Raw genomic sequence first — 22,619 nt, 5'->3', positions numbered from 1 at the left:
ATATATTCGATCCTTATAATATAATTATTTCTTAAAATATTAATTGCTTTTTAAACGTTTAATTAAATAAATTTGTGTTACAGTCGTAGCTGATAACTTCGCTGTTCTGCATGGATCAGTGAAAGCAAATTCTTATTTTTTTTATTGAAAAAATGGATCTGTAACAATTATGTGAAATATAGCAGATTTATAATATACGTACATATATACGTGTTGAATTATAATAATAAATTAATTGCATATGACAATTATATCTTACTAATCTGTTAAAATGGATAGGCTAAAATAATCTATCTGAATTTGAGTGTTTGTATATGTATTACATCATAAACCTATAAAATATTAATTATTTACAGTAATTTTTTCTATTTTACTGTAAAAAATATGTTTAAGTTAATAATATAAATTTTACCAAAGAATTTTGTAACTTGTAATGGCAACTATAATAATATCTTTTATTTATAATATATGGCAATAAAATAATTTAAATTCGACTTACATAATGACAATAAGAGATAACTTAAATTGGTTAAATTAAAAAAATATTTCTCTATCGCACAATTGTAAATCTACTGTTTAAAAATAATAATATCTGAAATTTTATCAATTATTAATTTTATTAATAGTTTATTTATTTAAATGTTACAATTTATTTCTTACAGGTAATGATACGCTGCTTGGAAATAAATAAACATTATAATGCAACTCCTACAGGTAATAAATGAAAGGAAATCGACGATAACTAACTGCTTATATAATCAGTATTAAAACAGCAACAGAAATTCTTTCTGGGGTAGAATATCCAATAACAACCAACCTTACACTTTTATTTAGATTTGTAATATATTTTTGAATAAATATAGAAATTCAGAATTAAGAGTAATATTATAAAATATGTATTGGTATAATGTTTTCAAGTTAATTCATGCAGCTTCTTATATTTTTACATCTTAAATTCATTTTATATCAAATTTGAAAGGATGATAGATGCTGCGCTGTATCAATTCCTTCTTTAATAATCTTTTCAGGGCAGAAGTTGAGAGTAGCATGTTTGTAAATAAATATAATTCATCCATAGTAAAGCAATTTAAAAAAAACTATTTTACAAAATATAAAAAAGCGATTTCTCCAATTCATGAAACTCGTGTTTGCGGTGCACTTCTGGATCCAACTCTTCAAAATGTTAGAGGTGTTGAAGAGTATCTCACAGACAAACAGCAAAATCTCCTGAAGAATTTTTAATATAATATATGTCGTAGGCAATGGTTATTTTACAAAAATAGCTTTTGTCTATAGGCAAATGCTGTCTGCCTGGTCAAATAGCTTTTGCCTATTTATTTTTGCTATTTTCCTAGTCAAATGCTATTTTCCTAGGCAAATGGTATTCAGCAAAACATGCATTGATGTATTTCAAGTAAGTACACATGTAGGCGGAGAAAACCCTTCCCCCGCATAAAAAACTAATCTAACTCCAAGCCTATTTTTAAAAACGATAAATATTTATTATTATAGAAAGCCACCCCCACAATTTCTATAATTTTAAAATATGTTGTTAAAGTCATCACTTTGAGTAATGTTGTGAAGGTTTTAGTTGGGAATCGTTGCTTATTAAAAAGTTAGGTAATTCTTTAGAAAAACTTACATAGATTCTCACCTCCAATGTTGATAAAATGATGCTCATTCGACACGTTTTTACTATTACGAAACAAAAAAATGTTGTGTGGGTGAAAAAGTGTATGCGTAGAGACAGTAGGTTTCGCCCCCCGCAGAGAGGGGATATAATATCCCGAAGTTGGGACCACGCGCACTTTATTGTTCACATCGAAAACAACTTATGTGTAAAACTTTAGGTCGATCGGGAGCAGAGGTCATTCGGAAATACATTCAAAAAACTAACCAAATCCAACCTAATTGTTAAGGGAAAGATTTTTACAAAATTTTTTACCAATTAAGAGAGCCGCAAAAAATATCAAAATTTGGAAAAGGCCCTATTTTGAATAATTAACTACAATTTATTTCCATTTTCCTAAAAAGCGTTCAAGCAAATGCTATTTGCCTAGGAAAATAGCATTTGAACACAAATAAACGGGCGAAAGCCATTTGACCAGACAGCTATAGCATTTACCTAGTCAAAAGCTATTTTCCTAAAATAACTATTTGCCTATATACATATATATATATAAAATATATATATATATATATATATATATATATATATATATATACAGTATATATACTACATATATATTATCCACAAAATGGTTCCCCTGAATATTAAAAATGAAAAGGTTAGATTATTTTTATATTTTAGTTATTAATGTTAGCGACGTTTTAGATCATATTTTAACAAATATTTTTATTCTAGTAAAAATTATTGTCCGATCGAGTGACATTGTTTTTATATAAAATGATAAATATAATTAGATATATTTTTTAATAATATATCCACATTTTCATTTAATTATATGCTATATAAAAATTAATTTATACTTTTATTACAGTTTTTATAAACTATATATCTAAACAATATCTAATCTAGGTAATTTACAATATCTAGATTTACAAAATCTAGGCTTAATCCGCTGGTGGAGGACAAATCATTGCGTTTCTCGCTGCCCCCTCACCGTAAAAGGTAAAACGCGCCGAGAGGGACATCCGAGGGGTTTTAGTCGGTGAGAGCCCGACATAACCGCCCGCCCCGCCCAAAGGGCGGGGGTATCCGTATGGATTTCTCCTCGAAAAAAAAAGCTTAATCCGCTTAATTTTGTAATTAAGCCTATATATAAGTTTTACATAGTGCGTGTATTTGCAACAGCTTCTATATTAATCACTAAATATAAGAAGATTATTATTTTTATGATATATATAAGTTAGATTTCCATGTTTAGTTTTACTTTTTTACAATAGGCTAATAAAGAAGCATATTATTCTAATAAGCCGTGTCAGCTTCTTGGAGTTAAAAAATTACGATTGGAGTTGGCTGCGAAACATACGTACATTATTCCTCCTGAAGATCCTATTCTTGTCGAAGCTAAAAAGTATTTACATATATCAAAATCTATCGAAGATTCTTTATATAATGGTGGAATAAAATGATGTTGTCGCTGCCGAATTTGTACAAATTGGTATGCTGCATTTATGCCAGACCAATTACAAGTTCAGCATCTAAACATGCGTTTTCTTTTACAGGTTTACTTATTACAGCAAAACGTTCTGCATTAAAACCATCAAAAGCTAATAAAATATTATTTATTCACGATAATTTCAAATTATATTAAAAGATTTAAAGATAGTAAAATACATATAAGTTATATTATTCATATTATTTATACAATTTTTATATATATATAATATGAGGAAATATTTAATAAAAGTAAGAAAGTCTGATGATTATACAGTGAATTACATTTTATTTTTGTTACGTATGATGGTCAGTAATAATAACATTTTAAGATAAATTTTATTTTATTTTGTTGTAAGGAAAGACATTAGTAATGCTAATAAAGTGATCGTATTTTAAAAACAAGCTATATGTATTTTATATTCTGAAAATCTTAATATAATATGTATATAACTATGTATTATTTATGCTATTTTTGCTTTCATATTATTTATCAAAAGTTAAAATTAAACTTTATCTTAAATCAGAGGGATTTAAAAAAATGTACTAACGCCGCCGTTCGCCGCCGCCGCCGATTCCGTCGTCGTCAAACAAAGAAAAATTTTCAATGAACTCGCCGCCATCAAGCTATTTTGCTTCAAACGCCCCCGCCGATATGAAATATAACGGCGCAAGGGTATATGTAATTTGTTCCGCCATGGTGTTGCACATTCGTTGAAAAGTAGAATAGAGGATTGTCCAGACTCTTATATAGGAACTCTAGATGGTTATATTTTTATTTTTTTCTAATAACTATTCTTTTTACGAACCTTTAAATATGCAATCCCATAAAAAATCCGCAATACAAAAGCGTTTTATTAATTAATATCTTCATTTTTTTTAGAAATACTGTTTTATATGTATAAGCCGCTTATTGTTAGTGTGTGCGCTTCTTTTGTTTTTTAAATATTTTTTTGGTTCCTCGTTATTTTTTCAGAAAATATTGAGTAAATTTATATATATATATATATATATATATATATATATATATATATAATGTTCTCAAATACTAATATATTATAGAACAATCAAAAATATCCAATATGCAATTAATAACAATAACTTTTAATTAGGCTGTAAAAATTATCCTAGGTGACCATTTATGCAAAAAAAAAATCAGGTGCCCGTTGAAAGATTATATGTAATCATATTAGTAATATTTTATTTTTGACACAAATATACTATACGCAGCTTTGCCGAAACCATGTTGTGTGAGAGACGAACTTGACAAACACAATGAACGGATATCAGCAATGCGTATGACCGGAAGAAATCAATTTCATATGGAAAAGCATCAATATCAATGATTTACGTTTTCTGTACGTTTTTTAGAATTCTATAGTACTTAAAATTTTAAGAATTTTATCCATATGCTGAATAAAAATACGTTTCCTAAAAACTAAATTTATAACATTACAAATTTATATTATAAATTATGAAGTGGTAATTATAAACATACAGTAATGCAAAATAAAGATCTTTATTTCTATACAGAAACATGAAGATTCAATACTCGAGAATTTATTTTCTGTTAATAATCCTAGAATTATTTATCTATTCATTATACATATACGAGTTGATCATTGAATTGTTTATATAACTGTGTGTGTATGTGGCGGGAGGGAGGTTGTTTGTGTGTCCCATTTGAAATTCTAAAATCCGAAAAATAAGACATTCTTTTTCTTTTCATCCAAAGGAAGAAAAAATATGATTTTAAACTTCTCAAAAGTGGCCGTTTTTTTATGCAAATGTATAATTTTTATTTACGCGTTCGATAGAGCATAAAATTTTACAGTAAAAATGACAAAGTTAAGGGCAATTTCAATGACCAACATATTGTCAAGTACATAGCTAACTAACTTGCAAAAAATTTTAGCCGTTGTTTATTAAAAAGTTACAAACAAAATAGTTTAAGAAGTATAATAGTTTGTGTCAGTACTAAGGGAATTAATTTACTAATATGTGCGTGTCTAGACAGTATACACATATCAACAAATTACTTCCCTTAGCATTGACACAAACTGTTATATTTCTCATTTATATTTGTTAATAACTTTGTAATAAACAACGAGCAACGGCTAAAACTTTTTGCAAGTTAGTCAGAGCCAAGTTCTTGACAATACATGTCAAAGTCAATGAACGTCGTTGAGATCGCTCTTGATCTTGACATTTATCAATTTTTACGTAAAAATTATGTAAGACATGTATAGTCCAAATCACGGTCTTACATATGTAAGTAATAGTTATAGTATGTAAGACCGTGGTCCAAATTCATAGTTTACGAGAAATTTAACAAGTATTACTGTTTACTTAATCAGACAATGCGCGTCTTGATATTACAAATAAATATCGTTATTGTATATAATAATTGATACAATTTTAACGTAAAATTCCATGTTTTAGCAAATGCTTGAATAAAAATTATGCATTTCTATTTATGAAAACATGATCAATATTAAAATGACTTTGAAAAATGCTGCTTTTGAGAAATTCAAGTTTATCTTTTTCCTTCTCCAAACCATAAAATTTTTATTTCATATTTTAAGAATTTTTATTATTTTTTCAAGAATATCTTGTTTTTGAGGTTTTTGAGATATGCAATTAAAATAGCACCTATGTGCATGCACACGTTCGTGCGTGCATGCATACGCGCGCGCTTGTATCGTGTGCGTGCATGTATGCTTGTATTCCTATTTTTTGTTTCTCTAAGCATCGTATTTATATATTTCAACGATAAAATAATACTAGGTTTACTATTAGATTAGTGTATCATTTGACTGTATTTAATGGGCAATCATATAGTTACATACATGTTTAAATATTACTCTGTAATTTCTTACATTACATCTACATCCACGAAGACTATGCTTCTTATAACTTTCCAGTACAATGCAAGTTTAATCAACAGACCTGAAAATAGAAAACATTAATTAACATAAATAATCACATGTTTTTGCCAAAAATATGACTACAATATTGATAGTACAGTAAGCGAATAACTGTACTTGAATTAATTTCACAAATTATATCTTAAGAAGACAATATATGCTGAAACACAAATAATATTAGAATCACCTCGGTTCTTATAAAAATGACATATATTTAAATAAAATATACTATAAGTACTGTTCACAATATATATCTATCTCTACTACTTATATATAAAGTATATTTCTGTCATAATATGAAAACAATTACATGTAATTACATTAATGGACTTCAGGTTTTATTTATTTTAATTATCGTAAGTGTACACACAACTTGATGATAATATTTAATGAATATTCTGTATAATTATATATTATTGTTAAAGCAAATTAAGAGATGTTGAAATACATGAGATGTCATCAGAGTATCATGCAACATTCAAAAGAGATCATCATAAGAATCGGTGTCACTATAAACTGTGCATGCAGGGTCTTCTCTAATAAATTCACGTTCTACATACACGATACGAAGTGTATTCGTGAAGCCCGAGCCCTGCCGCCATCCTGTCACAACTACAACGGAATCACCAGTTTTGATAAAACCACGACTTTTGCCGAAATTTAATCCGTATTGTACACGCACGTCCACATCCTTCACCCAATCGGCCAATGGTGCTCCTGTGTAATAAAGGTTATAGTGTTAAATATAACACGCATATACACATATATTATGTCATATATATATATATTTTTTTTTTATTTTTTTTTATTTTTTTTTTATTTTTTTTTTTTATAAAACAAATCTTGTTAATGTTCGTTAGAAAGAATGCATATTCAAGTTCAACATAATTACCTTCTGAGTTTATATGGAGGGGTACATAGATGCAATTTATATATTGTATAGATTGCATCTATGTGTACGCGAATCAATATTTTAAGAAATTTGACTTACACCACTATGGTTTTTACCCCTCCATATACTCTTATTTATAAGTCAATACATGTCATAGTATATAAGTTTCAGATTATTTCCATATAACACTGTAAAATAAACATTAAATAATTATTGATATCATACCTTCATAGTACAATGGTAATATTCCGCGATACAAATGCGCTTGTCGAGCAACTTGATGAAATCTGGTAACCGCAATAATGGGAGATCGAGGCCTATATTTCGCAATTAAATGTGCGGATCTACCAGATGTTGTAATAACAATGATAGCACTAGCCAAACATTTAACAGATGCTTCTACAGATGCAATGGCAATAGCATGCGTAGCATCAATAGGCGGCAGAGCTTTGCTCCTAAGATCATGGAAGATTTGGTTCTGCCAGATCGCAGCTTCCGCTTCCTTACAAAGGTTGGCCATTGTGTGCACACATTCTAAAGGATAGTCTCCTTTTGCCGTTTCACCTAAAATTGCAACCAGACGAAATTTATATTATCATTCGATAATAAACAATATGCCAATACTTAATCAATATATACTATAAATAAACATTAATTTATATCTGTTAAATTTCAGTTTCAACTAATCATATTAGAATGCATTTTTACAATATTTACACTATTTACATTTAATATGCACTTAATATACACTTAAGAGGACCACTTGGTTTGGAGCGCTAACAAATAACAATTTTTATACTTTTTTTAACCGGTGAGCGCTATCATGTTTCTACGTATTTTATTTATACTTTATAGAATATCTTTATAGAATATCATGACTTTTAATATACAAAAATAACATAAAATTATCTACACAGGCAATAGACGTGTCTACATTGATCTTGTCAAATTGCTGGATAATGTAGAGAAAAAACGGCTCAATGCAATGATTAGGGCTTTTAATATATTGAAATTATAACTATTTTATACCCCTAACAAAAGAATAAATTTTTGAAAAATATTTTTCTTTGACAATTTAATGGGAAAAATAATGGTACAAAAATAAACTTTTTTTCATATTGGCATATTTTTATCAATTCACAACTTTTTATAATTTTAATAAGTTTAGCATATGCGTTTATCATTAATCACAAATAAACTTCTTCTTTATTTCAAATGACTTGTTTTGACTCTGCAATTTCACAAAATCAGTAGATATGAGCACATCTACTGCCCATGTAGATATCTCGACAATTTTATGTTTCTTTTTGTAGATCAAAATTTATAGATAAAAATGGATATTCTATAACGTATAAATAAAATATGTGTACAAACATGAAATCAATAAAGCATTGTTTTTTTCCACAAAAAAATATATATAAATCGTTATTTTTTAGCACTCCAAACCAGATGGTCCCCTTAATATGAAGCTTATGGTCTTCATTTTTAGTCACATGTATTTCCAACTTATTTTCGTATTATATGTCTTTCTTCTCTTTTTCTTTTATTTTTTACATGTTTTTATATGTGTATGCTTTTATTTTTTATTTCTCATATTCTACCTATTATTTTATCATTTTACTCTATCCTTAATTTTTCTAATATCAATATATAAAAATAAATTACCTGACAACATAACGCAATCAGCACCATCGAGAATAGCATTAGCAACATCTGAAGTTTCGGCTCTCGTGGCACGTGGTTTTTTCACCATAGACTCCAACATTTGCGTGGCGCAAATTACTGGCTTGCCAACTTTGTTACATCTGCTAATCATACACTTCTGTGCTAGAAATACCTTATGCGGTGGTATTTCTATTCCCAAGTCACCACGTGCTACCATGATGCCATCAGATGCATCGATAATCTCGTCAAGATTCGTCATACCTTGTTGGTTCTCGATCTTCGATATAATTTTGATGTTTTTACCCTTTTCACCAAGAATGTCACGGATCTCAGTTAATGCAGCAGCATTTCTAATAAAAGAGGCAAATATCATGTCGACGTCTTGTTCAATACCAAACTGAAGATCAGATTTGTCTTTTTCTGATACTGCTGGAAGATCCACCGGCACTCCCGGCAAATTTACACCTTTGCGAGAGCCTAACGTACCACCATTTTCAACGGTTGTTGAGATTAAATTGGGACCTAAAAAAATAAGATAAATCAGATAACATTCTTTATAATATTTTCCATCGTTATATTGATATTTCTCATTATCGAGATACATATAATAGTAGATCAAAATTGTAGCTTTAAGCTAAAATTATCAATACTATTTCATACATTAAAAAATAAAAAATAATTTTAATAGTAATTTATTTTACACACGTATGCACGCAAGCATATACGCATAGAAAGAAGGAGGGAGAGAAGGAGAAAAATACATATGAATGATACTTACTGACAGCAGTAACAATGAGAGAAATCAAGCCATCATCCACAAATACACGATTCCCTGCCTTTAATACCTTGGAGATATTTTCGTAGTCAACATAAATAACCTGAGCATTCCCTTTCTCCATATATGCCTTATCCGTGGACAGTTTAAAAGTTTGGCCTTTAACCAATTCAACTTCAGCCGAACCACCCTATTAAAACGATAAGATTTTTAAATATTATCCATCACACTAAAGTTTTGTATTTTAGATGTATTATGGCCAGTCTATAATGAGTCGATAGTCGTTATAGTCAGATGTCGGAAGAGAGTCGGAAAAAGTCAAAACGTATCGTAAGGCGATCGGAAGTCTGTAATCGACTATCGTAAGCGATTAGCCAAATGCCATCTCTTACGATCACCGATTACAGACTTGCGATTGCCTTACGATACGCTTATGAATATTTCTTCATCTGACTAACGACTCCATTGTAGACTGGCCATTACAGTCTCTCTATAATCAGAGTCTGCCCATATGGTAGCAACTTTTGATTGGTTCGCCATTTCTTGGCAAATTCAAGAGAAACAGAAAGTGAAAAAGATATAAGAGAGAAAGAAAAAGCGTTATGAATATATATCCTTCTCTCGCAGAATTTTGCCAAAACTGTCAGGTTAGCCAGACTCTGATTAGAGAGACTCTATGATATATTAACCACGTACGCCTTCTAGAAGACCGGTACGGATTTCAGGGCCCTTCGTGTCGAGAGCGATAGCAACAGGAATGTTAATACCAGCGCGAGTAGTCAAATTTTTTTGCGCCTGGCGAACATTGGTGATGGTCTCAGCATGATATTCGTGGGATCCGTGAGAGAAGTTCAATCGGGCAATGTTCATCCCTGTCTCTATCATCTTCTCCAAGATCTCCACAGATCTGGATGCGGGTCCAATTGTACAAATAATACCAGATAAACGGACGAAGGATACTCGACTGTCGATATCCAAAGCGCACATGTGATCCAATTGACTTTGGGCGTATAACGCCTGGGTGTTTTGCTTGTCAGCCATCTGTAAAAAATTCAATGAGGTCAGAAGAAATTCGGACTAAAGATAAAACTAGAAGATTGTTAATTGTCGGCTAGATGTAAAAAAATATTATAGAAAATTTAACATGACTTGGACTTGATTTTGAGTATGCGTTATTCACAGCGCATCGTAGTTCATAAGTAGAGATTTATAAACTAATTACGTCAATACATTAATAATCAAAATGATAAATAACATCAATAGAAAGATGTGATTAATAAATTTAACATGCATAAAAAAAAAGCTTATTGTCAACAAAATAAAACCAAGGAAATGCATGTGAGTCGGCGATCCACATTACTTCTTTAGAACGCTTTCGATCACTACATTGATGAATTAATTAATATAGTTGTGACCTTCTCATCTCATAGATAGGTTATCACAAATAGAACATATAAATGTACAGCAAAAATAGTTGCGGCACAGACGTGCTTCTTACACTCCGAAGCACCGTAGCTTCTGGCTGCAAATATATAGAGTGGCAAAAATAGACGCCTTTTATAGACGGAAAATAATTGATCGCGACGGAAGATAACAGATCGCGAAAGAAATAACATTCACATTTCATGATGACGTGAATACGTTTATACTTTACATTTCATGCTAGAGAGGTGTTAAATCCTCAAAAAATACTTACATTTACCAAAAATCAATAAACATTTGAATTCATTTGAGATTCTTCTATTATTACATTTTTTCATTTCTTACAAACTTCAACTAATTAGGAAAAATTCAAATCCAAAAAATTATATTTGGTATTTAAAGTATAATTTCATGTTTAAGTCTGGTCTATGTCAATGACATAATAATAAATATTTTCGTTCGTCTGCAATGCTAGACAGACGTTTTGACTGCATCATAATTTTTGCGACAATATTATTTTAATCTCGAAAAAGCTAACAAGCAGAGAATAAGATTCATATCAGTATCATACAGATAAAAGACAGATAAATTCAATTCGTCAGAAGGATGACGTCATGGAAGAATAGCTGTGGAATCATATTACATACTAAGTATTTTACATGGTTTATTTAGTAAAATAATAAGAAAAAGATTTAAACATGTTTCACATACATATAATTACATATGACAAATTTTTTCCCAAATTTATAAAACAGTTTCAATTACAAAATATCTAACTTATAAATTTTTTTGATGTATGTATCAAGTATCGATATATGCATAAGAAAAAAACAAAAAGAAACAAATATAAGACTAATAAATTTATCACGATATACATATATGATATCATGCTATATACAGTCATCAACAAAAACTTTCCACTCCATGCCTTTTCTCGCAGACTGATTTGTGCGAAATATATAGACATGTCAATTATGTTTTTAAGGGCATTATATAATTGGAATAGATACAACCATGCTGTCTCATCCTTTGATTAGGGTATAACTTCTTCGAAAATCATAAATCGTGACAGAAGCCAAGTGACACATCGTTTAAATTATTTAAAAGTCTTTTAATTCTCTTTTACAACTGTATTTTGTTTTTTATTTGGGCGAGTGTTTGAAAGTCAAGGTATTAAAAAATTGAAAATTGCGTTAGTAAGTCTAGTTTCTTAGGTATTAAAAATTGAAAGTTCAAACTTTACAGAAAAATTTGCTTTTAATGAATGTTCGAAATGCCTCCACCTAAAGTCTCCATATAATAATAATGTAGTTGTTGCGTACATTTTGAAACATTTCCGGCGTTATTCTATATAGTATATTTATCGACTATCTTTTGAAAAAGATCCGATAAAATGGCTTACAAGGTCATTTGATTTTTTTTTTTGTTAAATCTTTTTCTTTTTGCTACCTGATAAAATAAAATTTCTACCACTAATCGGATTCCATATAAGATCTCTATAACTCCATACAAAAGATGCATTATCGATATATTTCGCACAAATTAATCGGTTACAAAAAAATAGGGTGAAAAATGTTTGTTGGGCCACTCTATGTGTGTGTGTGTGTATACGCATGCATTCATTTATCGCTTCACTTCCACACTGAGCAAACGCTTAGCAAGGTGACACAATTCTACGCCGTTTACTGCACTGCTTCTAGAATCGCTTTTAGCACGCTGCGCAGATGTATAATGCTCAAATAGTCTCATACTATAAATGATATTAATTGCGAATTGCAATGCGCGGAACTCCAGCTCGTAATATAATGTACCTACAGCAAACTTTAGATGCTATGAGAACAATATATTTCTATTATCTAATTCTAATATATATATTATTAATATCGATATTACCATAGCACTATGATCGCAAATAGTTACAAAATTAATTATAACTATTAAGAAAACATTACAAAAATAACATAAAATCTGATATCGTATGATTATTTCATTTACAATAGAATAGAATAACAAAGTGTGTAAACTGTAACAGTATACCATCCACTTTACACTATTTTATACCATTATAATACCTATTATATATCTACCTATTATACACAATGTAGTTTTCCATGCTACTACAAAATGTCATTTAAAAATAAAAACACTCTGTTACGTCTACTTTTCATGCAAAACTGTGATTTATTAAGTATCATAAATAATTTTCTTTTTAAGTATGAATTTATAAATATTGATAATTGACGACAAAAACAGTAATCATGATTATCGACTAATCCTACCTTCTACCTATATGAAGAAAGATATTTTAAACATCTTTTTTAATCAACAGTTTTTATTTCATAACTGAAAGACTGGCAATGCTACAGAGAGAAAAAAAAGAAGACTAATCGTCAGTTCTTATTCTGTGCAATTGCATAAGGTTCGAAGTGTACTGCATAAAATAACGTACGGAAATTAGATCCACAATTCCATTTCGAACGCTACACATTCGCACGTATCGTATAACCAGAAACAAAATTAACTTAGCAATTAATTCATCAATTAATTTACACACATCCATACAATCAATTTACACATTACATGCAATTATTTACCTACACGCATTTTCTATCTACACTATCTACACTATCAAAAACTAAGTCGATGTTAAATACGATATATGTTGTAACATACAATAGTATTTCAGTAAAATTTTTTTATTTAAAAACATATATAAATATATATATGTGTGTAATATATGTTTATAAATATATGTTCATATATATGTTCATGTATACTTGCTTCTTCTCATATAATCTCTGTATGTATAAGAAAAATAATGAGAATTAAAAATTTAATAAGAGGACAATTTTCGCATTGTTTTACAAAAAAGTAAAATTTAAAGAAATGAGAAAAAATTATCCATATATAGCCATATATAAATGTAATAATGTATATACAATATAATTACATATAGAATATTGTATAATTCAATCACAATTTTATTTTTGTAAGAAAAACAATACAAAAGTTATTATTCTAATTAATTTTCAATTATTCTTATTATTTTTTCTACATAGGGACAGAAATTTATACAAGAAAAAGAAAACATACAATATATAGACATATTTTATACATAGATACTTATATATAATTTTTTTATACAAAAAATTTTTTGCCAGGATATTTTACCACAACATATACATTTTTTATATGCATCGTATTTTTTATATGCAAATTGTTAAAATACGATGCGAATATATTAACTCATTCGTTTAAACACGTGTGCATGCGTAAACAAAAAAATCCAAGCAGTGGAAAAAGAATAAGATACACATCAAAGCCATTAAAATTTCGGTGAAATAAATACTTTTGTGCTGCAAATACAAAAAAAATTGTTTCCAATATCATAAATTAATATCAAGATCCTTTCACGTTCAGATAGCCTTCCACTTTTAATTAGAAACTATCCAAATTCACCGAAATTATAATCTTAATTAAGAGTTAATCTAAACTTGAACAAATCGTAGCAAAAGCAAAAAGATCGAGCACGATCATACAACGACGGTACCTGATCATCGACGGTAATCCAAACCATTTTGGCAGGCTGCGTAAAGAAAAAACGGAAGACTGATATTAGTAACGGTGATGCGTTTGCGGTGACACCGCTACGACGACTCTTCCGTATCGCAGCAGTCGCGCGCGCCTGTGGCGATCCGGCATCGCCGACGCCGACGAGGCATGATGAGGTACACGGCGTCGTCACCGTCACCGTTGCTGTCGTCGATGACACTCGGAAGTATCGATACAGCGGACGGATACGGAATGAAAAATCAAAGACAATACCGGTGCAGTGCATCGGGTGATCAACGGCGACGGCCAGAACATGCGAGAAGTTCACGATAACCCGGAGGGGGGGGGGAATCCGAAAATAGGATCCTCTACCGGAGGCAAATAGGACATCTATCGTGTCCGGTGCTTGCCGAAATAATTTTCGTAGACCGCGAGAAAAGAAACTGATCGAATAAATGGCATGAAACTATTTTGCCCTATATTCAGGACGGATCTTTAGAAAGATGCGTATATTTTTTATATGCTAATTATAGAGATGTGCGATTTACAAAACTTTACATCGCGATTGCGACGTAATACCTATCGTGAATCGCATCACAATTTTTATTACGAATAATATAATTTTAAATTGTGATGTTTTACTTATTTTACTATACAAAATATTAAATAATTATAATAATTAAAATAATACTTGAAATTATTAAATTATATTTTATAGGAAGTAAATATTAAATTAATTATATATAAACATATACAAATGTTTACTCACAATATGAAAAAATGCCTATATATATATATATATATGTATATCTCTTCCATATATCTTGCTGTAAATAAAATCTTAAACACGCGCGCGTCTATAATAATTTTAAGTTTTTCTCATTGTTAGTTCTACACTATTAAATACCATATTCTACAAAATTTTCACAAATAAATAAAAAGAAACAAATTTCGAATAGATTAATTAAACCATGTCTAATGTTTAAAATCATGTAAGATAATTTTCGTTATAGTATTCTTATATTTAATTACATATTTTATATATAATTGTATATATTTATATGTTTTTATATGAAACAATTTTTCATTATACTATTACACCTATACATTCGTATATGGTGTAAAGGATCGATAGTTTTCCAATCACGAGATTCCTAAATATTTTTAAGAATTATTCAGAATGCACGATATAAATATTTAAATGCATGCATATGGGATTTCTACTTTTTTGGAGTTTATCTATTCAAATGAAATTCTTTGAAATACGTACAAAATTTAGTATGAAATATTCAATCAAATACATAAATATGCTTTATAATTATAAACATATACTCATATATTTGCAATTTTTGCAAAAAAAAACTCGAATTTTAAATATCTGATATGATATTCTGTTACCGGAATTTCAATATTTTATTATAATCATAATTTTTATAAAATCATTATGTCAGAATTAATTAATTAATTAATTAATTAATATTTCTTTTTTCGATAAAAATATGAAAATATTTAAAAAGTTCCTATTGTATTATACACTACTCACTATATTCAATTGTCGATATGTAACGTCTATAGATAAGTATCAATAACGATATGCTTCTTGCACTCTCCCATTCATGTGATATCACGTTTGGTTTTCATTCAGAGCATGCATCAGTATGTGTCTCTACAAGTAATCAGCTGATATACGTAATAGCGCCATTTCAAGCTTGACTTACATAATTCCAATCAGTGTCAATCGCGTCAAGGCCTGAATACAATACAAAAATACAGGCAATAAGAACAGGGAATATAAGGCAGGCAACAGAAATAACCACATTTCAACTTATAATAAAACTGAGTCACTGTAATTAGTCAGATACAGGCAATAGAGAATAGAAATCTAAACGCGTCGGAAATTCTGTTCCTATTGCCGTTTCATATTTCATTGATACACAATTTTTTGTAAGTTGAAATGTGGTTATTTCTGTTGCCTGTCTTATTCCTTGTTCCTATTGCTTATACCTTTGTATTGTGTTTAGGTCTTCACGACGATTGCTAGTATAGCGTCGACATAAATTTTTACACCGATAAAATGTATGTGTAAATAAAAAAATCTCTATTCTCATATAAAATATTCTTATATAAAATAATTTTTAAATAATAAATGTCTAAAAAATTCTCGAAAGTTATTAGAAATCAAGATCTCATACAGCATTAAAGTCAATACAGAGAATTTATTCCCATCCTCCAAATATATAACAATGTACTTGTATCTCTAGCTGTGTGTTATTGACATCTCTATTGATATTTTTGTGTGTATCATGGTTAAACAAATTAAAATCAAATATTTTTTAGAAATAATATACTAGATTTCTTCAAACAATATTTCAAAAATATAACAATTTAATAAAGTAAATTATCTATTTATATCGAATAAACAGAGAGAGTAAATACGTTGAAAAGAAAGTAAAGAAATATAAGATGTTTTTAATCATACAACTAATAGTTCAAAATTTTGATTGACTATTGGTTCCATGATCAGAAAGGTTTTATTTAAATATATATCTATATAATATATAGGTATATTCATCATATTTCTGTTTCTATCTATTATTAAAGAAAATGAAAAATATAAGTTCTATTAAAATAGTGACTACTATGTATATGACAGAAATAAATTGACATTTTCTGCCATTGGGTGGAAACTTGTGCCTAATAATAATTTCGTAAATTATATGCATTTGCTTTGTATTTTGAACCACGCACCGATTATTATTTAATCTTGAAGTGGTATTTTATGCCAAAATTGTAAGTGAAATCTCATATTACTAAATTGATGTATCTATAATTTAATATTACTGCTATTTAATGCTACTGAATTTACATTTTCGTAAACATACGATTTTATCGTGAAAGATATCGTGGAAAATACCCCAGCTAAGACTCAAACATAAACCTCTTTACTTTATAAAAGAAAAAAAGAAAATAATTCGCAAAAGAGATTAAAAAATATGTGGCCAAAAATAAAATTCGCGATCTTATCAACTATTTCTTTTAATCTTGTTTCCTCTTTCCCTCTCTTTAGCTTAAGTTATACGTACTGGATGCTATATTATGAGATAATCATAATCTCAAAACAGAAATTATCTCTCAGCACATTATGCATATCTAATAATACAAAAAAAAAATTATTTTGAATTTACAAGACTATCTTGACCTCTCTACACATTTACAAGACTTGCCCGTATTCTGAACTTTTATCAATAAATGCGCGCATTTATTTCTCAGATGCTATGGTTCATGTTACATATGTTATAACATCTCAGAAATAAATGCATTTATCGATAAAAGTGCGTTCAAAAAATATGGGTCTATATTTTGAAGATATATCCTATAAAATCTATTTCTTTATTTTTTACTGAATAAAATTATAAATTAATTCTAAAGTTACACAAAACGTTTGTCAACTACTCTAACTAAAAAAAATATATCTTCACTTTTATACTTTTTTTTTATTATTTTGATATTTAAAATAATTTTTCTCGAAAATTATGCAATCAATTTAAAAAATCTATTCTATATCTGTTTTTTACATGAAAAATAATTTCCTTGCCAATTGTATCAAGATTTATTCGATTTCCTATACACAATTAATTAAAGACTTTTAATTTTTACAGAAAAAGATTAATATACAAATAAAATCAAAAGACTGATTTAATTATAAGTTTGTAACTGAATATTAATTTATATATATATATATATATATATGTTATCATTTATCAGGTTTTTAACAAATAAAATAAAGCTAAATAAAATTTCCAATTGTTATTGATTTTCTGATCAGATTTCTAATTCAAATGTTATGCAGTACAATTTAAAATAACATTGTGGTAATTTGAGGTAATAACCTTTCTAATTTGTATATACAGCACAATCTGAGAAATGTGGACTAAAATAAAAGGTTTAAAAAAATCAATATCCCTAAAGGCCCTTGCACAATGCTAGGCAACAGGCAATTATGGGAACAGAGAATAGAAATAAGAAGTCATGTATAAATGCAGAATAAACAATTACACAGGGAATAGACACAGAGTTTCCGTCACGTTGAAAATGCTGTGCCTATTGCCTGTTGCTAATCAATCATAGCATTCGAATTTTTTAGGTTGTAATTAACATATTTTTGGTTATTTCCTGTTCCTATTGCCTGTTGCCTGGCATTGTGCAAAGACCTTAAAACTACATGTATGACAAGAGAATTATAGGAGTATATAAGATTATTTTGATTTGCAAAATACATCAAAGAATCACAAATTTGACTTTTTTCTTCAAAAAACTTTACGATATTCTTTCACTCATTTACTATGTCTATGCTGCTTATGAGACAAATACTATATCTAAGCTCAAGATTAACAAAGAAGCATATTAATTAATAATATTGGTTCACGCGTGTACTGTCGAAAGACAGCATGTAAAGTTCGACCGTGACTTAAAACATTATCCACATTAATTCCCTGAAAATTCGACGACCTTGAAATCTTGACTCTTGCGGTTCGCTTATCGAAAGTTCGGCTGTTTCCAAAAGCGGAGAATCGATATAAAAGAAAATCTATGATATAATATGAGGTTATCAGACGTGACGATTACCTCTGTCTCGTTTGCCTGGTAGACGCACGGGAAGCAAGAATGGAGATAGAGTTGTGAACGAAAAATCGACGAGCGACGATACAATCTGAAGCTGACAACGGAGCAAGCTATCCAATAGCGAGTAATAAACTGACGTTTTGAGGACGCGGAAGGTCACTACTCACCACTCCCTAGCGATTCTGATCATGCGTATTACCAGAGAGGAATCTGGGGTATGTATGGGGATACGATCATGTATCTTTTCCCCTAGGACGAAACGTGAAAAGTAAAAAATTTCATATGTCTCTTTCTATTCAACACCAATATAAAGAGATAGTTAAACTTTTCACTTTTCGTGTTTCCGCATTAGAGAAAAAGTTGGGCTGCATTCCCATGGAGAGAGAAATAGCGGAACGGAACTAAAACGAAATTGCTCTGATTGGCTAATCTCGAGGTTTAATTCCGTCCCGCTATTTCTTTCTCCATGTGGATGCACCCTTATGGGCGCAGAAAATGGACGTAGCACGGACACGCATCAAGTGAAGACTTTGGGTGCGTTCGGGAAGACGCTATTAGTGTTATTTGCTTATTTTATCCTTGTTTTACACCTGATGAGCGATAAAGATAGAATGATGCAATAGCGCTAATAGCGCGCTTTCCGAACGCAGCCTTTATCGGCAGTTCCAAAAAATGGGCGTGCGAAATAGTCCCAACTTTGAAAATGGGTGCGAGGGGCGTTTCAAGCAGTCTAGTAAAATGGTATCTCTTAATAGGAACTCTATAGGCCGCTCTCAGCTCTCAGTTTCGTCTCTATATAGTAATACTTTACCGGTCTTACTGGCAAGTTCACTCTGCCCATGGTGGAAGTAATAAGGTGTGCTCGTATTGCGGACACATTTTCGTCTGTTCTGCGCATCGTGACAAAAATCGTCCATTTTGAACTCATACTAACAGATTCTTGTGTCGGTGTGTTTCCGTTTGAATCTCCTACCAAAATTAAAAAAACATGGCGGACTTCTGTCACGTTCTGTGATTGGATATTGCAAGAAACGTGCGCATAAGCACACCTTATTACTTCCACCATGACTCTGCCGGCTAATTTTCATTGCGCGACAGTATTCGTACTTGTCACATCGATTATAATCAAGGTTGCGTTTATTTATAAGATATAATACGTAGGCAATGACCACGTTCAGTAGGTACGTTTATTTTGCAACTGTTAGAAGTTTTCTGAGCCCAGATTGGATTATTCCTCTAGATCTAAAAGAATAATCCAATCTGAGCTCAGAAAACTTCCAACAGTTTTCAAAATAAACATTCTGCTGAACGCAGCAAATGTAAATGCAATATTAACATATACAGTGTTAGGGAGAATTGTCACACCTTGGCAGAATAGCAGAAAGCAGAAAAGCAGAAGCCAACTGTAGCAAAACTCATGCTGGTAGTAAGCAGAATGTACTGGGTTGCGTTCCAAAATTCACTCTGGGTAACTAAAATCTATAGTTTACGTCACGTACACTGTAGCATTTTAGTTAACTAGAGTGAATTTTGGAACGCAGCCCTGTGCATGCATATATACTGTAGTATGCTTACTACCAGCGCGAATTCTGATTGGCTTCTACTTTTCTGCTTTCTGCCAAGGTGTGAATTTTCCCTTATAATTATAACATAAGTTGCATATGTTATTTGGTGTTTGCTAGATACCATTTAGTAGTAGTAGTAGTAGTACAGAAGTGGGAGGTACCACCAAGGTCCCTATCGGCCACTAGATCTAGCTGATCCTCTGTGCCTTCCCACTCGTTTTCTTTGCTAGGTCTCGAGATACAGTCTTGAACCTTGTACCAGGTTTATCAGATTTGTAACCCTAGCATTTTCTAAATCCTGGGGGGTTAAAAACATACTCCCCCAGGTTTTGTTAGATACCATTTAGTTTGAGCATAATTTTTAGGATGCCACGAAAAATTACTAATGGTTTTACAGATTTTATATCTATGAAAAAAGAAAATAAACATGCATATATTATGTGTGTGTGTTTTGCAATGTGACCCAAACGTCTCAGTAAACAACGTGCAACTTTTACATGCTAGTTACAAAATAGTGCAGAGATCTGCAAAGCGATTTTTGATAAGTTGTTGGATAATTAAGTCTTATATTTATTTACATTATGTTTTTAAATAATTGTATTGAATATAAGATACTTTTCTTATTTTATAAAATATATTTTTTGTATTAGATAAATAAGGCGGTATATGTACATGCAATAACTTATAAATAATTGTCTAATTTTTTTTATCTTTAATCAACATAGGCGCACATCCTATATAATTTCGCTATATAATTTCTTATACTACGTAATTCTTCTTTGTTGAAAATTATGTTCGTTTGCAAATATATTAACCTAATAATCTATAATTCTTGTGGCTTTGTATGAAATATTATACAGAGTGAAATTTGTTAAATTTATTACGAACATAATAAAAAAAACTTCATTTAAAGTCAAGGAGAACCGATAATCTTACTAATAAATCTTAATAGAAGTGTGTTGAGCGAATTTTAAAATAAGTGACTATAGTCACTATTTTAAAATTCCCCCATAAAAATAAAATGACTATAGTCACTATTTTTAAATTTCCTCATCAAAATTCAACTCCACACACTTCTATTAAGATTTATTAGTAAGAACATCGGTTCTCCTTGACTTTATATAAATAAAGTTTTTTTATTATGTTCGTAATAAATTTAACAAATTTCGCTCTGTATAATATTCCATACAAAGCTACAAGGATTATGTATGTACATATTGGAACGCACTGTACGTACGTATTGGAACGTGTTTTGACGTTGACCATGAGATCTTGGCCAAAAATAGTTTTGAAACACTCTGTACGACATTCGATCGCTTAAAAGTAAAACAAACAAACCGCTCAACGTAGATGCCTCATGTCTCTCGCGTTAGAAATTTTACCTATCTCGATAAGATTGTAGTAGGAAAATACATAGACATAGAGGAATTCAGATAACAGATCTGAAAAGACCCCCCACGGATTGAACGAGTCAACTGCGATAACGATTGCTGCCTGGTACAACTTGTTTGTCTCTTATCCACTTCAGTCTGCTTTGCGCTGTCTGCCACGCCGTACGTCAATTGCAAGTTATAATAATGACCGATCAAAGTCATAAAGTAATCAATTTCGGCGCCGGCCCAGCTAAATTACCGCACGAGGTATGTTAAACTTTTTTACAACTCGCATTACGCAAATAAAAATTTTTAAGTTAAAAGAAAAATTATTTTCCAAAAATAAATGACTAATTTTATCAAATTAATTTTCTTAATAATTTAAATGTTTTTTTAACCTATAAAAAACCGCATGAATATTTTGTATAAATCAAAATTTATATAACAATCCATTACATATAAAATGCAATAACTCTTTTAGCATATGTTTTCACGAATAAGCTAGTCCAGTAAAATGCAGCAAGCGGGAATTTGCAAACAGATAAAACAAAATATTACGTAGATTGAGATTAACTACGTTCGCATTAAGCTTATATTCTGCCAGCAGTGTCTGTCTCCTTCTTCTGCTCCTCCTTCTCCCCCCCCCCTTCGACGACATTCCGACAACAAATTGCCAGTAGAACGGAGAAAGAATCTATCATTTC

At 30.1% G+C, this 22,619-nt stretch overlaps 3 protein-coding genes across 6 annotated transcripts in view; 1 reads left to right on the top strand and 2 right to left on the bottom strand.

The window, feature by feature from the left end:
- Nucleotides 1-4,624: 4,624 nt before the first annotated feature.
- Nucleotides 4,625-22,619, bottom strand: part of LOC143906820 (pyruvate kinase) — a 24,451-nt gene continuing 6,456 nt past the window's right edge. The window contains exons 1-8 of one of the 3 annotated variants that reach the window (XM_077423097.1): nt 18,981-19,138; nt 14,353-14,388; nt 10,077-10,421; nt 9,384-9,570; nt 8,606-9,127; nt 7,166-7,504; nt 6,609-6,765; nt 4,625-6,070 (exon numbers count right to left, since the gene is read on the bottom strand). In XM_077423097.1, coding sequence (XP_077279223.1) covers nt 6,058-6,070; nt 6,609-6,765; nt 7,166-7,504; nt 8,606-9,127; nt 9,384-9,570; nt 10,077-10,421; nt 14,353-14,379 — 1,590 coding nt within the window. In that variant the 5' untranslated portion in view covers nt 14,380-14,388; nt 18,981-19,138 and the 3' untranslated portion in view covers nt 4,625-6,057. Of the gene's footprint in view, nt 6,071-6,608; nt 6,766-7,165; nt 7,505-8,605; nt 9,128-9,383; nt 9,571-10,076; nt 10,422-14,352; nt 14,389-18,980; nt 19,140-22,619 lie in introns of those variants that run through there. The other 2 variants (XM_077423098.1, XM_077423099.1) reach the window with 2 other exon arrangements.
- Mesh1 (Metazoan SpoT homolog-1) overlaps nt 10,183-22,619 on the bottom strand; it is a 20,588-nt gene continuing 8,151 nt past the window's right edge. The window contains exons 4-5 of one of the 2 annotated variants that reach the window (XM_077423102.1): nt 14,353-14,388; nt 10,240-10,421 (exon numbers count right to left, since the gene is read on the bottom strand). The gene's annotated coding sequence lies outside the window, so the exon portion shown is untranslated. Of the gene's footprint in view, nt 10,422-14,352; nt 14,389-22,619 lie in introns of both variants that reach the window. The other variant, XM_077423103.1, reaches the window with a different exon arrangement.
- The window catches only part of LOC143906821 (phosphoserine aminotransferase), a 7,687-nt gene continuing 6,917 nt past the window's right edge, over nt 21,850-22,619 (top strand). The window contains exon 1 of the mRNA XM_077423100.1: nt 21,850-22,182. Within this exon, the coding sequence (XP_077279226.1) occupies nt 22,120-22,182 (63 nt within the window). The 5' untranslated portion in view covers nt 21,850-22,119. The remainder of the gene's footprint in view (nt 22,183-22,619) is intronic.

Source organism: Temnothorax americanus, unplaced genomic scaffold (assembly GCF_048541705.1).
Source record: "Temnothorax americanus isolate GAGA-0224 unplaced genomic scaffold, ASM4854170v1 Scaffold76, whole genome shotgun sequence".
Classification (NCBI taxonomy): domain Eukaryota; kingdom Metazoa; phylum Arthropoda; class Insecta; order Hymenoptera; family Formicidae; genus Temnothorax; species Temnothorax americanus.
The sequence above is the reverse complement of the archived record's forward strand: the minus strand, read 5'-3'. Positions and strand labels throughout refer to the sequence as shown.